The sequence below is a fragment of the Cavia porcellus genome, unplaced genomic scaffold (assembly GCF_034190915.1).
Source record: "Cavia porcellus strain 051 isolate PalLab524CR breed Dunkin Hartley unplaced genomic scaffold, mCavPor4.1 scaffold_28, whole genome shotgun sequence".
Classification (NCBI taxonomy): domain Eukaryota; kingdom Metazoa; phylum Chordata; class Mammalia; order Rodentia; family Caviidae; genus Cavia; species Cavia porcellus.
Window position 1 is genome coordinate 4,666,409 of NW_026947511.1, and position 20,001 is coordinate 4,686,409.

The following is a 20,001-nucleotide window of genomic DNA, read 5'->3' on the forward strand; positions in this document are numbered from 1 at the left end:
AGCAAAAAGAATGGTTTTTTTGGACTGTCTATGGTGGGAAGAGCTTTTCTCATCTCTGCCCTTGGTGTTCTCATGCATGAAATTAAAAGATTGAACCAGATTAGGAATAGCAGAGGGCTTTAGCAGGTACATCAGTACCAACTATGTGGAAAATTTCTAGAGTATGATAAGGAAAAGTATTCCAAGGAAACTGAACCCAGGGCTAGTGCACGCTGGGCCAGCGCTCTACTGCTGAGACACACTCCAGCCCAGCATGAATTATGATGCTTTCTGTAAGTGTAAAACTTGAATATGTAGTCTATTAAGCAGTGATTTGTTTATTTTTTTTTAATTCTGTATTACTTGTACCCTTTTACTGTTTTTTTTCTTTAAATAAAATTTTAAAAAAACTTGAAGGAAGGAAATGCCATTTGCCACCACCAATTTAGATAATCTCCATGATCCTTGTCTATTTTTGCACTCTAAGACTCAAGGAGTACAAGATTTCTAGCCTTAAAAACCTATCAGCAGTACAGTAGGTCTCAAAATGAATTAGGAGGATGCTCCTAAATACCACACTTAATTATCACCATTTTAAGAAGGAATCACATTGGCCAGTGCTCATTAATGGCAATTTTAATTGAAAAACCAACCTTTCCAGTATTTAGATCATCGTAGGGGTCTGGGAATCCTGTGTACTCTCTGGGACTTCCATAAAGGTTCAGATAACAAGGTCCAAACGTTGGAACAAACCCCACCTCTGTTTCTCCTGTATTTGCTAAGAAATAAATATCATCATTAAATTTTTGGCTTCTAAATTGGACTTGTTGAAACAAATATTAATTATTAGCTAGTTAGATGAGATGATTTTCCTCTATTTTTTAAGTTAGTTGTATTAGTGTAAGTTACAAGCACTCACAAGAATTTCCATATTTACCCTTTATTGTTGCTGAAAATATGTGAGAAAAATGTTTTAGGGATATCTTGGTTAAATATATTGTTACAAAAATACTATTTAAAATGAGAGAATAATAAGCTCTTTAAGTTGCCTTTCACATTTTTTGCAAGTTTATAACGTATTAAACATTGTATTGGCAATTGAGGTAAAAGATTATATTGCTTTGAGAAATCATTTAAATGATATATCACATTAATTTTATTTGTCCCCAAAAGTTATAATTTGACCTCAGGTAGTTCATATAAATCTGGCAGATGCTATTAAAACATATATTTGAAACTTGTGTATGTAACGACAAACTACCTGCCTATGGTGAGAGAGCCATACGGTGATCAGCAGTGATAAGAACATTACCATTCATTACTTTCTGTTTCTGATGATCATCTAGTAAACTCTGTATTTCTTCCACTTGGACTCATCAGTGAAAGGCACTGAGGGCAGTGTAAGGAGATAGCTATATTAAGGAGAAATTGGGGCTGAGGGAGAATGTAAGAGCTGACTTCAGTAGTCTGCACGGTTCCATATGGAAAAGAAACACATTCGTCTGCCAGAAGCAGAGTGAACACTGCTGCTGGAGACACACGAAAGCCAACTTTGATTCGTTCAGTGTAAAGAAGAGCTTTCTATGAACTACTGATGCTAAACGATGGGACACTTTATATTAGGCGTAATCAAAAGATACTTTAAAGCAAAACACATCATATCTGTTTTAAAAATCTCTTGTGATTCATATGGGGATCAATATTTTTCCCAGCAGAAATTTTATTATATTCCAGATAATTGGGCAGGCAGAAAAAAGACTAATATATCTGAAAATATAAACTGGTTAGGCTTCATCCACTCTGCAAAATTAACTAACTGATCATTAAGAATATAATTTTTTTCCTTGTGTTAAAATATTTGATATAAGAGAGGGATACTGAGTAGGAATAAATGGTTAAAGTAGAAACACACAGAGAAGAAAAGAAGTAATTTTAGAAGTTCAGTCACAGAATGTTTAAGTTAGGTGGGACGTTCCAGCTAGTGCACCTGGTTGCGTCACATTGTAGATGGGGAAAACACAGCCCACAAAAATGAGGGGACTTGTGAAAGATCTTACCATTTTGTAGACTTAGGCTCAGACCTTGAGATTCAAAGCTCGGACAAGGTTGCCTTTCACTCGGCCGTGCATCCCTCTGGTCTAATCCCACCTCACCCTACCAGCCCAGTGACCGAGTGGGCGGCCGTATTTGCCTTTCATTAAAGATTCCCAGGCACTGAAACACGGACGACTGGACTCTGCTACCAAGGGATTTATTCCTTTTGTTCAACCAAATCTCTTTTCCAGTTTAAAATACTTAACATGCCCTTTGATTTGTTTGGTTGAGCATTAACGTGAAGAACTGTCCTTCCATATGCTCATGTCTCAACATGGTTGCCTGGGAAAATCTATTCTCTCACAAGGCAAGTGTCTTTCTTTCTCCAGACATTCATAACCCATTTTATGTACAGTTGCTGCATCAAGCTTCCCAGTGTTCTTCCTGAAGAGCCAGCACAAAATAAAATAACATGTCTTTCGTCTGACTACTAGGGTTTCCTGTAATCTAGGTAGGACCCATTTTTGAAAACAGTATTTTCATGCTTCCCTCAGCTCTTTGAAATCCTTGGCATCTTGGAAATCGATGAAACACTTTCAATTTTAGTCTTCATATTTGTTTATTTACTGTGCTGTTAGGGATCGAACTCAGGGCCTTGTGCATGCGCAGCAAGAGCTCTACCACTGAGCCCCAGCCCCAGCACTACATTGTTGTTTTTAGAACCTCAAATAGCAGCTTGTTTCTGTGACTAGAGTACCAAATCCTTCAGAGGAAGTGACAGAATTTAAGTATGTTTTATTTTGTTTCCCTAAATATGCAGTACTGGTTCTATCATAAATATTGATCAATTGACTGCACAAATAAATGAAGAAATAAAGCATTTCCAGATCTGCCATGTCAGTCACAAACCTAAGGACTACTTTGTATTTATATGGAGTCTGATAAGATAATGAGACTGATTTTTTTTAAAACAAGTAAGAATTGGGCATTTACAATTACGTAAAAAGCAGATTATATCACCTTCCATTTGCACATAGCTTGAGAGTTTGCAAAGCTTTCCGACATGCCCTCGCTTATCCCTCTCACTACAACCCTGGACAGTTACCACCACACAGATTTACTTGGCAGAGGATCTCTATATCTCTGAATCCTCATCTATTTGGGGAACAATAATATCTGCCTCAGGAGAATTATGACAGTCACAATAAGCAAACTTGCAAAAAATGCTGAATGCTGTACAAACCAAAGATGCTGCTTCATACTTGGAAGCTGACCTTCAGGGCAAAAAGTGGAAAATGCTCATATCTTACAACCTAGATATCCATGCTGAAAGTGAGAGAAAGAGACTTCATACATTGCAGGACAGTTGATTTAGTGCTTCATATCTCTGCTTACTGAATATAAAAAAATACCAATGCTATGTCTCACAAAGAATTATTTGCAATGAAGCCAGATGGGATGGTGTGTATCCAGGTAAAAACCGAAATCATGTAACACAGCCTTGTTAGTATGTTTGTTTTAAGCTTAGCTATGCAGGATAAACATACAATGTCCACAAAAAAATTACTACTTGCAAAACTATTTGTGAGCTAGCAAAATGTCAAAAAAAGATTCTAGAGACAATCAATTAATATATTTAGTAAGATCATAGATAGGAAGCTCTAATAGACAGCAAAATTACAAAGCATAAACCTGTGTATGATGCAGCCCCAGTTCCTGAAGATGAGAAATCTATGTAGTAAAAACATGATTGGTTAAAAAACAAGAGAAACATGAGCATTATAAAACAGACACTGAAAAGTTAATCAAATCCTGTGCTAGGTAAGTGGTTTAGCAACATCAGAAAAATTCAAAATTTACACCCAAATCACATGACCCTTTTGTAAATGTAAAATGGCTCAAAACTTTGTGACAACTGGCAGTATCCTCACACAAACAACCCAAATTTGTCAGTCCCAAGGAACCAGGTACTTAACTGGAAGAGTTAGCTTTCCATAGCCAAAGGAGGCCCAGTGAACTGACACTTTCAGTAAAACATTTACTTGTCTTGGGGCCGACTTATTTGGGACTGAGGCCAGAAAATCCAGATTAATTTAGACTGAAGCTGTGTAAGCAAATGCCTGTGGTTAATTGTACATCATTTCATTTGTTTCTTGTGAGGGGTATGGCACTTCATTTTATTCTGCAAACCTGTGACAGACTGCTTGCAGTGAGAGCTCTCAGAGACAGGGAATGAAAGTCTGGTTTTAGTTCCTGTGGATGTTATCATCCTATCACTAAGTTAAATACTTACACAAATATTCTTTGAATAATTATCTTTAGATAATTTAAGTCACTTCCTAACATTAAGTGGATGTTTTGCACATGATTTTTGTTCCAGTGAGGGAATCAAGCACAGCATGATTTCAAATCCCGCTGCTGGTTCTCTCGGTGGTTTAGGCCGCAGTCCTTTCTCCTTTCACATCGGGACCGCTTACTCGGTGGGAAGAGGCTCCTAGTACTACTTCTGGGCACTAAATCCCAGGAATGGGTTCTGGATATCCTCTGTGCATGCAGATGTATCTAGACTACACGTGAAGGCCTTTAGCTTCCATCAGTTACACAGCCACCTGGCTCTCTTGCTCTCCACCTTCATTCTCTTTCCTCTTTCACTTCCGAAACCTAGTTTTGGGACCTTTACATTATAGCGGGTGATGACATTTACACTTTGTTCAATGACTAGGCCACGAATTTAATAAAAACGAAATAAGTAGTATTTTGCCTTAGCAACTGTTTAAATATTGTTCTCTGCGAGATAAGGAAAGGCTGAGATGATATTCCCCTCCCTGCACCCCCAGCATCATGTTCCCGGTGGCACTCAGTAGAAAATGTTCAAATGGGATCTTCACTTCTACCATTTGCTTAAAATGGCTTCATATTTGAACCTGTTTTGTTACTTGTTTTTCAATAGATTTATAGCAGCCTGTCTTTCTTGAGATAGGAAACTGATAACTTCTTTGCCCCACCTCTAATCTTCCAAATTCTTATTCATACTATTGCTTGGGTTAACACTATTTTAAGAAAGCCTATAGAGTCATCCCTTAAAATGAGACAAGAGGAAACCTGAGTTTTTTAAGATAAAATTTTGTCTCAAATTCTCTTCTTTTACTCTGTATATTTGGTCTATCAGCAATTATAAGAATTTTTGCTTTGGTAATAAAATTGAAGATGCTAGTATTAATGTGTTACCATTAAATATTTTCCCTTATCACCCTTCGTTCCTCCATTATCTACTGCAATTTCTGATATACGCACTAAATGTCAGACACAGATATTTCTCCAGTATGCAAAATTATGAAAAGAAAATGTATGGGTTTTAATTACTTGTTAAAATGAAAACAAAACGCACATTACATAGGTCATTGTCATCTGGTCTCTGTTTCTATCAAGGGAATCACTTGAGAGGGGAATGTTATTTTATGTTTAGGTGGACTTGTATCAGTGCCATTCTTTAAAAAAGTAATGTGTTAGAATTCTATGTTTACAATAAAAAATTAATAAAATAGCTACCGGCAAAGGAGTTTTAGATGTGAGCAGCAAAGCTAAAATTGGTAAACTGTTAGTTGCTTCTATTTTTAATTATTTTGCTGGATACCACCAAAACATCATTGAAATTGTTCACTAGGTTCCTCAATTTTAAGAAACTTTAAAGAAACTAAGCCTATTGCGAGGTGATTCCCCAAGTTGATGTTTTCCCTGAAAGTTCTGTAACCTGTATTGTTTTAGGTCTGCTAAGAGACTCACCTTCTACTTCTCCACCAGAGGCAGCAATTTTAGAGAGGTACAGATATGTTGTTCCAACTACATCATTTTTGGTAAGACGATCCCTGTGTAAAAGAACAGGTTAAGGTCTCTGTCTATGAAATATGTCTTCATTTCAACAATCAAACTGAAAGATCTGGAAAATATCACAGACCTCCAAGGTCATCCTGTTCAGGGATCCTTGGGCTTTACTGTTCTCAAAATCACCTGGCAACTCCCCACCCTCATCTCCTGCTCAAGGTTTTAACTCTCTCAAAAAGCCTGGGTTAAGGATCAAGAGCATACATTTATAATAGTATATCCTAATGCAGATGGGTCTCTAACCACCTGTTAGAAACACTATCCAGTTGGATAAGTTATTCTGCAGTTGTAACTTGAAATTTTACTGAACGATCAAAGGATGTGTCTATAATCACACTTAATGCCACTGCCATAAAATGAGTTGACCAGTTTAGGCAAAGTACAAATATAACGCAATCCTATTACTAAAACAGTTGTGTGGAACGGGTGAGTAAATGATACAGTAAATGTTTAAATTGAAAAATATTATTGCAGTCAAATGCACATTATCATTAATCCTCTTCCAAATACTCTCCCTCGTTTTCTGCACACTTAACCTATCATTCCTGCCACTCTCTGAAGCAGACCCTCCTCTGTGAGTATCTTTAGGAGGTGCGATCAGAAACGTGCAGACTGCTGCTGCCGGCTGCCATCCAGTAGAAAGGCAGACGTGTGGAAACATCACGGGGTGTCCTTATCCACCTTCTTCATCAGATCCAGCACTACACAACTTCTGGCTCTTGCTCAAGTGAAAACGACAGTTACAAGTGAGTATTTTAAATCAATTCAGGACGTCAAAGCAGTCTGAAGTGCAAATAAAGCCCAAAAACTCCTCCCAGAACCGCATTAGGAAGTGAGGATAATGATGGAATGAGCGTGCCTTGCAGGGAGGGCATTATTCTGAGAGGCATTAACAACATTGTATCCTTTTACAGCAATAAAATGTATTGTAAATTGAAATATTCACTGTATTTTTGCACCACACCGTATATCTTATTTGACCATGTTCATACTAATGACTATGATGACTTTTTTTGTGTGTATGTGTAGTGCTGATGATTGAATATTGAATATTTTCTATCTGTTTCATTCCTCTTATTTTGTTATTCTTACCTAGTAGCATACCCACTCTGAGGCCTAAAACCCAATGAGAAATAGCAAAGGCTCAGCTTAGGGGAAAAGATTAGAACATACTATGTTAGATTATAAGGAGTGACTAATTAAACACAATTTGCCTAAGAAAAGTATTATTTATGGGCATTAAATCACACACCTGAGTTTTGGATATTTTCTTTGCATCCAGGTGAATCTGGACTACAAAGAACCCTTAGCTTTCCCTCAGTTACACTACTGCAAGGTACGCAAGCCACGGTGCCGCTCCAAGCACTGTCCATTAAACAGAGCCTCTCTGTGCACCCTAATCTCTCCTACGGCATTGAGGACAGAAGATGAAGTGAGGTCAGAAAAGCAAACCTCCACTTGTAGTGACAACAGGTAATGCAGCCCATTGCAGAATTTATAGTTCAGAGTCGTCGTCCAAGCTAAGTCCCAAGGGACCTGAGATCCCTAAAGCACAGTTAATATACAGCCTGAGGTGCTTACATGCCTTAGCACAATTTTTTCCTGTGGTATTGAGAATAAAACCCAAGACCTCGCACATTCTAGACAAGGAAAACTCTTCCACTAAGCTACAGCTCCCGACCTTGAAACTTTTCACACTAAAGGAAGGAATATTTTGTCCTTGTAGCCCCACTTTAGTTCTCAATTAATGATGATATGGTCATCAAATAGAATAAGACCCATTCTTCTCCCAACATGTCCTCTTCCCATAACACCAACAGGGTACTAACATGCCAGTCAAGCGCCTTTGTCCTAAGGAGAAACCTTCAGTCGGGTGGCTTATCCATTTTTCTTTCTAGTAATAACAAAGACTTGCTCTTGAAATATTTTATTTTTTTCTGAGAAATAATTCTATTTTCAAGTCCATTTTGGACAGCCTAATGATGTTTAAATCCTTGATTTCTTATCTTTGAGCATTTTCAAATAATTTTCCCCTTCTGTTGCTATGAAAAATGGAACCAAGCTATCCAAGCCATTTCCACCACCACCACCACCATCTAGGAAACCCCCTATTTCCAGCAGAGATTTATTGGAATGAAGTAATTTCTTCCTGTGGAAGGCAAACTAAAAAGTAAGAGACTAGCAAGAGTAATGTATAAAAAACCCAAATGTTTAATTCTTTCAAGTACAACTAGACAGATTCTATTTTCAACTCACCAGTCAAATACAGTTAGTTTTATTTTTTCACACATTGAAGGAAACTGTTAAAAGGAAATAGAAAACAGTAATTATTTCTCCAGTTATTTATTAAGCACTCCAGTTATTAGTAAGTACTAAAGTAGCTGACTTTTATGAAAGAAAAAAAAAAATCAAACCTTGATCTGAAGATTGATAACTTGATTCCACTCAGGGTTTGCATTTTTCTCGATTATATTTGTGCAAACCTGCAATATCACCAAAGCAAAATTACAGATGCTCAGATTTCTAATTTCTAACAGTTCACAATATGTGCATACTCTATAGAGATTTTATCAGTTTACTTACTGTTTATATATTTAGTAACCTATTTAAACTCTACTTTTTTTTTCTTTCATGCTGGAGATTGAACTCAGAGCCCTAAATATGCAAGTGTGTGTGCTTCATCACTTGCTACGAACTCACCACTGAGCCTTCAGCTTTATTTCTTAGTATAATTTAGTACAATATGACATGAGTTTAATATTGATCTTAGTTGTTCTATGCACAAAAAGTTTTTTTATAAAAAAAAACCCCATGTCTTCATCAGTTTCCAATTGGCAGATGTCTAATAATAGATTAAGGTAATAAAAGAAGAGTTTAAAAGTTTATTGAGCACTTATTACACACTGCTTGATAAGCCTCCACTCCCTCTGTCCAATTGCATCTTTGGAGAGCTGCCCACCAACTTCCTCCCTATCTCCACGATTCTTGTCCCAGCATTTCTGCCTACATTTACACAATTGCTTGAGCAAAGAACCAGAGTTGGTGTGGCATCCTCTTGCCCCTGATGTTCCCCACCCAGTCCATTAGTAAATCCTGATCCCTTTATCTTCACACAGATACTGAAACATTTCTCCCTCCACACCTGCAGTTGCTCCTGGGGAATCCCCACCTGCATTGTGTAACATCATCAGTAAGATCACAAAGAGGGCCTGTCCCCCACCGAAGACCTCTCCCCTCTGGACCCGGCCTGCTAGTGTCCTCCTGCTCTTTCTCCCTCAGCCACACAGATGTTCCTGTGCTGCCAGTGAGCTTCTGCTTTGTTTCCCTCCACTGCTCTTCTCTTTACCTGAAGCCTCTGTAACCCAGATCTCTGCACGTCAAGGTCTCTGCTTACCTGTCTCTTCCAGAAAGGCGGCCCACCAGGTGACTTCCCTGAGCACGCCTCCTCACACCAGTCATCCCAATCACCTGCTTTGTTTTCAGTGTAGTTCTTATTACTGTCTAAAATTATTCAGTTTCTTGTTTCTTTGTTTATTGTCAGTCATGTGGTTTCAATACGTTTCCCAGAAACTCATGTGTTGGAAACTTAAGACCTAAACTCATGTATTATTTGTGTTTTGAGGTGAGACCTTTGGGAGGTAATTAGGATGAGATGAGGTCAAGAGGATGGGACCCCTCTTAGATGATGGCAGTGGTGGGATTGTTGGAAAAGGAAGGAACACTTAAGCTAGCATCTGCTCTGTCTCCTCATGTGATGCCCACGCCGGTTAGGATGCAGTGAGAGGGCCCTCACCAGATGCCAAGTAGATGCCAGTGCCATGCTTTTGGAATTCCTAGTCTCCAAAGGCACAAGCTAAATAAACATTTATTCTTTATAAGTAACCCGATCTCAGGTACTTTGTCACAGTGACAGAAAACTGAACTAAATCTGGCTCTTTTTCTAGGCTCCACATGAACCTGCAGGAAACAATGGCTGTCCTGCGTGCTCATTTCTGCATTTCCAGAAAATAAGGCAGTACCTGGCACTTAGTAGGCTAACAATAATTTCTTCTCAAGTTAATTAATCCCCTCAAAAATTCTACAAGATTAGCACTTATAGTTTAAGCAATGGCAACGTGGAGGTTAAGGAACATGTCTGCCTTGGAGTGGGATGAAGCCTGAGTTTAAATCAGAGGTCTCACCCCAGAAGTGAGAGCTTTTCCATCACCCCTCTGATGGCCATCCTAGGAAACAGAATCCAGTAAGTGTGTGTGGTTTGTTAAATCCTGCTTTCATAAGTCAATGGCCCAAACACATGGGGGAGAGTGGCTGTGTGTGGACACAACTGTCCATGGGTATGTTCTTATTCTGAGAGATAAAACTCCCAGTTCGGGCCATCTCTGTGGTGGCCACAGTGTCTACACCAAGAGTCTGCCAGCTTTTCCCAGGAGCTGAGGCTGAGGTGTCCAGGCCAACTCTCCATTTCAACTGCTCCCTGGAGCAAGGCAGGCAGAATCATACCAGGAAGGGGCAGCTGGAAACTGTGGGTGGGTGGGGTTTCACATCCTATTATATTTAGCAAGGTTGTTTCTGATTTGCTTGCCTAAGATTAAGATAATGCTTGAATCTAGGAAGTAATCTCAATACTTCAGTGGTAGTTTTGACTACTAATGCTTCAAAAGACTGAATTTTTTAATTGAGTCATGTATATTTTTTACTCTAATTTAAAGCCGCGGAGAAGCTAGCATGATCATATCCTGATAACATGAGCTCCTACAGAACAGCCTGCTCATCAGGGAGCTATTTGAACGAAGAATAAGCAGACATCTGTTCCAAAGAAAGCACAGTGCTTTAAGTATTTAATCCAAGAGGCACCAGCATTTAGATGACCTACCAACCTTTTTTCCGGCAAAGGAAACTTCTACAAAAGGGTCCACAAGATTTTTCTTATCAGCAGTGCCACCAAATATTTCCTTTACCGTCTGTGAGAAGGCGTCATCCACTGGAAAGTAATATGTCACAAAGCAAAAATGAAAATTGATTCACTTAGAGGAATGGAAAATATTCAGCAAAATTTAAAGAGGTCTCCTATAAAGCAGGAAAACCAGAATTGTTCTCTAGGGCAGCAAGCAACAGGAGGTGAAATTCTTTTTATCCCATTTGAGTGAGAAAAAAATGTCTTCTCCCTACAAAGTTTTGAAATTAATAGGAGCACCTTAAAAATAAACAAATAAGTTATCATGCTCAGAACTGATCACTTGTGGAAGAAAAAAGCAGAAGTTTAAAAGCCAATTCAGTCAGAGCCAATTCTCAAATTCAAGCATGGTTTTGATTTGCAAAAAGGAACTTCAGCTCCAGCTCCTTTTTCCAAAAATCATATAGGCTCAGTCCTACTTTTCAGAGAAACTCAATGAAATGTGGCATATTCATAAATATCATAGTTGTAAACACAGAAACCACTAAAAATATAGGACTCTCGGTTTCACCGAATTCCAACATAGACTGAGGTCAATTGAACAAGTCAACATACGAAGTATAACACGAAGCTTAATTTACTTTATTAAAGGTGCTTCTGACAAAACCCAGTATGAGGCACTCCAGGGCCTTAACGGAGACACATTTTCTGAAGAAAAGTGGCCAACTGCCTCGGTGTGTGCGTGGGTGTTGCCTCCTGGGAAGTGGGGAACGGTCTGGGCCCCGGGAGTGGCGGGTAGGAGGGGGAGCTAGACTGGTCCCTTTACAAGGAACAGCCAAGCCGCCCCCTTAAGTGTGTCCAGCCTCTTGCTGAAGTGGAGACTGTGTTATAAGACAGAGTATTATAAAACCGCAAGATTAGACTTCTAGTTGCTAGGACTTTCGTGCCCTTTGCTTGGATACTTTTAATAGTCTAATAGCAAGCACACTAATTTGATGATAAAATTTTACATTTGCATTTGCATCAAAAAATGATTAGAAGTTCTAACTGCTCACCTCTCTTTCATATTGTCTAGAAGGAGAAGACAGAATGCTGATGGAAGAAAGGATAGAGCAGAACGGGCCAAAGGCGGGTACTCAGCTAGGAACAAGAACCAACAACCAACTGGCTTCCCCTGGGAGCCTGCCCAGGAAGCTTCCATTGGGCAAGAGGAGTGAAAAGAAGTCCATGCAGTCCTTTCAGGAGAAAACCTATGGCAGGGAGCATCAGAGTGTGGCTGTAACACATCACATCAAGCAGATATCTGACCATTTTCATGCAAAACGAAATCCGTACGTACTCTGGGGGATGTCCTCAGCCCGGTAGATCTTCAGCATGAAGGTCACCCACCGGAGAGCAATGCCAGCTGGGAGAAGCAGGTTACTTTCCACATCGTCACTGTCATTATCACGGTCCCGTTTCTCAGGCTTTTGGAGACATGTGATTAAAATTGTACACATGCAAAGGAGCACTTAAAAAAAATCCAAGCGACACTTGCAAAATGAAGCAACTGAAACTGTTCCACTGGGATTTTCTGTGTTTGGGGCTTAAGGATTTCCTTCAACCTCAAAACTGTTCTACAGAGTGACTGCTCGTATGTTTCTATGTCCTTGTGTAGTCATGAATATTAAATGGTCAGGGGAACGGGAACAGAGAGGCCGAGACAAAAACAGAGTCAGAGAGAAAACACATGTGGATGTGCTTTTAACTTCTCTCTGGTCCCTTTCCCAGTGTACTGCCCAAATTCCCACAATAATCACAAACCCTTTAAGTAATGGTACCGAATTCTGAAAGGAAGTCATGCTCTGGCAGATAGAATCAGTCTTTCTAATAATGCAAGAAATCATGAAAACACACATGTTCTCTGAGTTGCTCACTCGTGGACATCAGGGTGCAGGTGAGTCAGGGTGATGACCTACGATGGTGGAAAGGTACCTTTTTGAGAATCGGAGGAAGTGGAGGCTGAGGGTGGCTGACTGGATGAAAGCTACGCTCCCTTCCACAACTATTGGTGCCAAGTTGCTTAAGCCCTAATCCTTTTTTTTGTGTGTGTGTGAAAAGAATAAGTTCAGAATCCAGGGACTCACAGGAGGCTCATCTCCAGTTCCCAGGACAAACATGCTGACTTTCATGTAACCTTTAGCACCGGAGCTAGCATCTTCCGGGTCATTGAGAAGAAGCCACTTTCTCATGACAGCATGACCTAAAACAAAGAAAGCAACAGGACAGAGACACTCTACGGCTGTGCTGGTGGGGCTGCGATTTCCTCTGTCCTAAGCAGATGTCTCTGGCAGCTTCATACTGGCAGCCCAGATTCCCCAGAGAAGTCCTTGTGTTAGCCTCCTCTGTTCTCATCCTCCTTCTCTCTCCATCCCTCCCAGGGTGACTTAAACAAAAGGCTCTAATCTTTACTAATTGACTTCATAATCTCTTCTTGATAAGGTAGAAATTATTGTCATAAAACACAGAAATTACTTATTTATAAATGTCAAATGGACATTCACACTAAGCTACTGTTACTCATTTTAACCAAATACTCTCCCCCAACAAGAAAAAAGCTTTTTATCCTTTGACTTTGACTCCTTGACCTCCTGAAGGATTCTTAGAATCAGGATAAGAGGAATGAACTCCAGACTTCAAATTGATGGGGGTGAACATTACTCACCAGGCTCATCATAAACAAATCCAACATCAATCTGGAAAAACAATTTACAGTAGGTTCAGTAGGTTTTTAAGTCAGTCCCATCACTTCAATGAAAGCATCATCATTACATTTAAACACAGTGCTCCTGGCTAGACTTAAATCTCTTCAATTAAATAGGAATTTCCATCTTATTCTTTCTGTGCCTTCCCTGATGCATGAGGTATAGACAGCTCCCAGTCAATCACTGCTGACGAATGATTTAGTCTTAAAGCTAGAGGGGCTGGAGATTTAGCTCAGCGGCATAAGCGCCTGCCTTGCAATCAGGCAGTCGTGAGTTCGATCCCCGGTACCGATAAAAACGAAAAAGACAAAAAAAAAAAAAGCTAGAACAGACCATGAAAGTAGAGGTGACCAACTTGTCTCAGTTTCTTGACTCTCTCCCAGTTCTGGCACTAAAGTCCAAAGCCAACTGTGACCATTAACCACCCTCAAATTCATCTAGCTCAGCTTCCTACCCAACAATCCTCCTCCTCCAATCACTACTAATGCTAATATTACTGTCACCATCAATCAGGCACCTTCATGTGCCAGGTGCTGGGCTGGATGTTTACACACACAGGTCTACGTGACCGGGATCATCCTTCAGGACTTTCACTGACTGAAGTTTCTTCCTTCAAGAAGCAGCTGCCCATTCCCTGGAGAGCTGCTGAGCAGCCAACCAAGTCTATCTGTCTGTTACTTCCAGTGTAAGTTTCTTAGAAAACCAGACTGACTGCTTTACCTCCTCGGCTTTCCTTTCACGTTCCAAATTTACAGCAATTGGTTTTATGGGAGGAGCTCTGGGGCCGTGGTTAAATGCAGCTGAGTGATGGTTTCTCACCAATGAGGCACCCCTGCCCTTTGAAGGAATAAGCGGGCTTCTATCCATGGGGCAGGCTAGCAGCAGCTGGAGGGCACCTTGCTTTGAGGGACTGTTAGTGTGATATTTTGGAAGAAGACAGGAACCAGATAGCCCTCTGCAAAGACCACATGACCCTAAGATGTCACCAAGACAAGCGCTCCTAGACTGCGCATGAATCAATTTCTCTATTATGAGAGTTCTGATTTTTATGTCAATTGAAGGAAGCAGATTGTTGTCACCTACCTTAAACTCCCCCATTAGACAGTCTGCTCTCAAAGAATGGGAATTGTAAACCTGAGAGAGAGAAGAATGGTGAAGGCCAGCCACCTTGGCGGGGGGGGGGAGCCCTCCCCTCCTACCCCCCCCCGTACCCGGATGCTGATGATCTCATCCATCAGTTCAGAAGGGGTCATGTGAACGTTGTAGAAAAACAGCTGTAAGACAGTGAAGAACACGTTTAAACATTAGCAGGGCTTCCGGGCTAGTGGGAATCTGTGTTAGAGTTGTGAATTTTATGATTTAGAATTAAGCATAGAAATGTTTTTGAATCATATATTTATAATACATACACTCCACAACAGATAAATTCTTAAATTCCAAAAATAAATAAATAAATAAAATGAACTACACAGTGAGTCCTTGTCTCAAAATAAAAAAGTACGAAATAGATTCAAAACAGGTTTGATTCAGTGGTGTGAATACCCCCTAAACTTCATGAGAAAGCCACTAGAGAAAAGTAATAAATATTGCATTTACTTAACTAAATAAAGGTTTTGGGGAGTAGACATTTGTTAACTAAATGAAGTAAAGATCTGGGGTCATTTCATGTTGCCGCTTCTTTTGTTTGTACGGGGAATTGACCGCAGGGCCTTGTGCTGCCAGGCAGGTTTATGCTGCTGGGCTACATCCCTGGCACTCACGTGGCCACTCCTACTCAAGTGGGTCCTTAGGGCTGATGTGACCAAGCATCCATGTAATTCACTAACATCTTTAGCTCTAGCATCTTGTCTAGTGACTTCGATTTTACTTTCTCTAACAAAACAGCCTAAAGGAAAATTTTGTCCATTAGAGTATATTAATGTCTTTCAGAGTCAGTTTTAACATATAACAAGAGCTAAGTTTAAGAAAGTTGATTACTGGGAGATCAGTATCAGGTATATAGAGGTAGCAGCATGTCCAATAAATGTGAATTCTCAAAGAAAAGCACTTATTCAAACAAAAACACTTTACTCCAAACTCTTAGGGATATTTCAAACCTACAGGCAAATGGTGACAATGGTAGACTAAACACTGTCTTTTTTACCTGTGTTTATCAATTGTTACCATTTTGAGACATTTGCTTCAGCTTTCTCTTTTCAACTAAACTACTTCAAAACAATTCTGAGTATCACAGAGTTCACCTTTTCAAAATACATTTGCATGTATCACCTAAGGTCAAGGACATCTCCTACATAATCACAAGACCGTCATCATACTGAAGAATCTTAACATCTATATATGTAGTCATTTTTTAAATTTCTCCATTACTTCCTGCTTCCTGAAAAAAGCTCTTTAGCATTCTTTTTGGAAAAAAAGTCTCGGATTCATGGAGGAGTCATACAGCATTTAGTTGTTACATCTCTGTGAAAGGTTCTTGCCCTAGCATAAATTACTGTTGGGTTATGGTGCTGGTCTAACGTGCCGGAGGGCCAGCGCGGGAACCCCACCACTTCCTGCTTCTTCTCCAGCCCTATTTGCAGCTCCCCTTTCTGTTTGCAGGCACAGAAAATTCCAGTCAGCTCCTCTCGCATCATCAACGTCTGCCCCACGTGCCACTTGGATCAGGGGCCACATAACCCTCTGCTTGTCTGTATCTGGTCAAAGGAGACCGCCTGGCCGCCACAGGCTGTGCTCCTTTCCGCATCCTCAATAAACCAGTTCTTTTCGTTTGGTACTTTTTGCTTCTCTGTCGTGCCAGAAAACTAATACTGTGCATTTCCCTTTATCTAGAATAGTACTACTGACTTTTTCTTTGGCTTGTGTCTTGATTTTCCTGCAGGAACTAGTTGTTCTGTGAAACACACACACTCTGGATCCACGTGAATGCCTCTTCACTGATGCAGCTTAGCCATGTGACAGCAGTGACTTCCCAGGTGTCACATCCACACGCCCTCCTCACTGTGCACCACTCTCAGTGACAGCAAGTTCAACCCCTTGGCGAAGAAGATGAATATAAACTAGGAGATTTTTAGCAATCTTCTTTTAGTGATTTATGAATTCGTCTGTTTAGAAGTTCAATAATTTGGTTTCTCTGTTTGCTAAGTGATATAATCTCAAAACAATTCATTAAAATGACAATTCTGAAGAAGGAGATTCTTGCTTTGCTCCCCAGAGTGACCACGGAGCCTGCGTTGTAACTGTTCTCGGACAGCTGGACAGCTGTCAGGCCTCAGGGCGAGTCATCTGACAGCCTGCTCCAGGTGACTGGGCAGTCCCCCAGAGCCCCTCAGGTGCCCCATCTCAGCAGCTCCAGCCTCTTGGGCGTGTCCCCATTGCCTGTGACTCCGTGTAAGGTGAAGTAGAGGTGAGAAGTCAACGGGACGGAGGAGGAGACTGAGGAAGGATAATTCATGCAAACTGGTACAAAGTGAGTTCAAGGCCAGCCTGAACTGCACAGTGAGACCGGTCTCAAAAAAATAAATAAGGAAGTGAAGAAATAAAGAACAGGGCCACCGGCAAAGCCTACAGAGGACAAGAAGCAGGAGCACAGAAGAAACCGGTTTCTTTTGTGAGTGAAGGAACAAAACAAATGACCAAAAAGGGGCTGGAATTAACAGCTATAAGGAGGGAAGAGAGACTGTGGACTCCGAGAACACAGCACAGGATCCAGGCCCGGGGATCGCAGAAGTGTGCCCGGGCAGAGAGAGGCCAGACCCGGAGCAGTCCCCGGGCGTACGCTCCTGCGTGCCCATGCACAGCTTTGTGACGGGGTGAGAACTGTCAAGGTATGTTTGAGGAGTGTCACAGAGGAGGCCAACACAACCAGGCAGCATCCTCAGGATGGGGGAAAAGCCCTGTTTACTCAAAATTGCTTTCCTTTAACATACTTTTTAATAGCAAGTCATTCTCACACCTCTTAAAAATGAATTACATGGCCATGCAGGGTCATGCACTGGAGACGTTCTGTAACTAAAGCACTGTAGCTGCTGGTGACATGTGCTCTGTCACTGGTGTGAAGAGGACCGTGAAGAAGTTGCCGTGGAAACAGCAGAAGGACATAGACCCCTCTGAGAACCAATGCAAAGCCAACCAGGTGACTCAAGGCCAGTGGTTCTGAACTCCTATGTTTCATGTTTAATGCTGAAACTCTGCATTGTCTTGTCCTTACCAGTTGGTTGCTCACAGAAAGGCTGGGCATGTGACACACTCCTATAATCCTAGCACTTAGGAGGCTGAGGCAGGAGGATCATTGCAAGTTCAAGACTAGACTAGGTTACAAAGTCAGTCCAAGGTCAGCCTGAACTGCATAGCAACACTGTCTCAAAAAGAAAGGCAGAGGTGGCAGGAGCTGAGAGTCCCTATGAACAATCCTTACCTCATCAAAAAATGGGTTGTTCCCTCTCTTGATTCTTGTTCGGTGTGTCTGGCCACAGACGTGGACCTTGACCACAGGCTTTATGTTGTTGCCACTTAACTGTCGGCCCTCAATCACCCTGACACGGATCTGTAAGTGCAAAGGGGGTGTTGTTACTGACCCTTCCCAGCATGAGGGTGTCAAGGTGTCCTCAGTGTCACTTCAGTTCTGTGGCGTGTAAAGATGTCTGAAACTGGGCTGAGGCTGCTGCGTAGCGGGCTGGCGCTCAAGGCAGGGTCATTCCTAAGATGGGCACCAAGCTTCCTGGAGCAGCTAAAGGGGTGAATAGTTCAGAGCTGGCCCAGGAAAGGACAGGGCTGCAGTCACTGATCTACCCCCTGTCCTTGCCCTGGGCTTCATGAGCCCTGATCACATACTCACTGCAGGGCTGCCTCCCAAGTCCAAGGCGTGCCGGAAAACCCGTGATTCTATTTTTTCATTATCCCAAAGGGAAGGGAGATTCTAGTTTTACTCCCAGGAGGGACCTCCTCTAACCAGACCTACTCCCACATGCAGAAGGAAAAACCAGGAGGTCTTTCGTGGAGTACATTTCCTAACATCCCTTTCTCCGAGAAGAGCTGCCGCCCAGAAGAGCAGGGGATACTGTGGCCACTGGGCAGGACGCGGAGCCCGGCAGTTTGTACCTGGAAGTCCTGTGGCTTGTTGGACAGCATCCGCCGGCTGCTCTTTCCCTTGGTCACTCTCCTGGCAAGCTGTGTTTCCGACGCTGTCCCCACTGGCATCTTGGGCCCAGAGGTTCTGACAGTCCCGTCCAACCTCTCTGCAGTGTCCTGGTCTTCTTCCTCGTCTCCTGACACATGAAAGAGACCCAGCGGGTTAGAGACAGTCTTGGTCTGTCTGGACCCTCCAGGGTTTTGCCTGATGTTACACTGTCAACGTCCCCAGGGGAAGGGATGTTCTTGGTGACACTGACTGGGACTTGGTGCTCAGACACAGTTTCTTTACAAAATGCATCGGGGAAGTGAGGAGCCCAGAGTCTGCTCAGCCTGCTCCTGCTGCGGGCTCCCGGAGGCGGAGACGGAGGAGGTGTGCACTGCTGCTTCTGCTCACCGTCCTCACTCTCTCTGCCTGCTCCACTCCCCCGGCAGAGAAGAAACTCGCCCTCTTTTTTTTTTTTTATTTAAAGAAAAGGAAACAAAAGAATACATGGAGATAAAAAAGGGTAGAAATAATACAAACTTACAGAAAAACAAACGGTAAGAAATTGCTGGTTGATAAGTTACACATTGTCACCTTAGAAATAGCTGTTCATGTTATAGAATTAAAGTATTTAGAATGATATTCATAAAGTGACACTACAAACCCTTCTGCTCTATGATCGAACAAGAGCTCAGTAATACGGTTATCAGTCCTACACATTTGTTTTACATCTCAAAGAGGGTAAGATTAAACATATCAAAACAGAACAAAGCAGTTAAAAAAACAATTTAAAGAAATACAGATTTCGCAGCAAGCCCATTGGAGATCTTCATTGTCTATCTAATTGTTTCTAGTTTCTTACAAATAGTTGTCCCCATCTTCACCCACCTTATATACTTATTGCATATTATAGAACTAATCAAATCATTGGAGGCTTTTTAGGTCCTCAAGTTCCAAATTAGGGAAGACAATAGTAACTACCATCGCATCTCTCATTCTCTTTGTGATAGCCATCCCCATCTCTACATATGCTGAAATTGAACTCAAGAAACCAGTCCAATGTCATTCTAATCAGTGAACAATAGTATTGCTAAAATTTCTATCATAATGCTACAAAATTAGCCTCGGGTTTCTTAGCGTCTCTTCCTCAGAGTATCTGTTCATTACATCTTGCATTATATAATCTGTTCCCGTAAATAATTAAAAAGAAGAAGAAAAAAAAGACCCATGTGTGAATTTCTACATATATATATATATATATATATATATATATATATATATATATATCCTCTCTGTATTATAGGGAATACCAAGTCATAGCAAGACAGCAAAACAATTTCCTAGCAAAACATGCA

At 41.1% G+C, this 20,001-nt stretch overlaps 1 protein-coding gene and 1 long non-coding RNA gene across 4 annotated transcripts in view; one reads left to right on the forward strand and one right to left on the reverse strand.

Moving 5' to 3' along the window:
• Myof (myoferlin) overlaps window positions 1-20,001 on the reverse strand; it is a 133,686-nt gene that overhangs the window by 71,291 nt on the left and 42,394 nt on the right. For 2 of the 3 annotated variants that reach the window (XM_063239372.1, XM_063239370.1), the window contains exons 6-18: window positions 18,631-18,797; window positions 17,948-18,076; window positions 14,745-14,807; window positions 14,617-14,667; window positions 13,494-13,524; window positions 12,916-13,031; window positions 12,129-12,255; window positions 10,773-10,876; window positions 8,310-8,378; window positions 8,152-8,195; window positions 5,797-5,879; window positions 3,706-3,744; window positions 633-757 (exon numbers count right to left, since the gene is read on the reverse strand). In XM_063239372.1, coding sequence (XP_063095442.1) covers window positions 633-757; window positions 3,706-3,744; window positions 5,797-5,879; window positions 8,152-8,195; window positions 8,310-8,378; window positions 10,773-10,876; window positions 12,129-12,255; window positions 12,916-13,031; window positions 13,494-13,524; window positions 14,617-14,667; window positions 14,745-14,807; window positions 17,948-18,076; window positions 18,631-18,797 — 1,148 coding nt within the window. The remainder of the gene's footprint in view (window positions 1-632; window positions 758-3,705; window positions 3,745-5,796; window positions 5,880-8,151; window positions 8,196-8,309; window positions 8,379-10,772; window positions 10,877-12,128; window positions 12,256-12,915; window positions 13,032-13,493; window positions 13,525-14,616; window positions 14,668-14,744; window positions 14,808-17,947; window positions 18,077-18,630; window positions 18,798-20,001) is intronic. The other variant, XM_063239371.1, reaches the window with a different exon arrangement.
• Window positions 11,330-15,000, forward strand: LOC134473799 (uncharacterized). The gene is made up of 2 exons (XR_010044225.1): window positions 11,330-11,523; window positions 11,865-15,000. It is a non-coding gene; the product is annotated as an uncharacterized LOC134473799 (long non-coding RNA).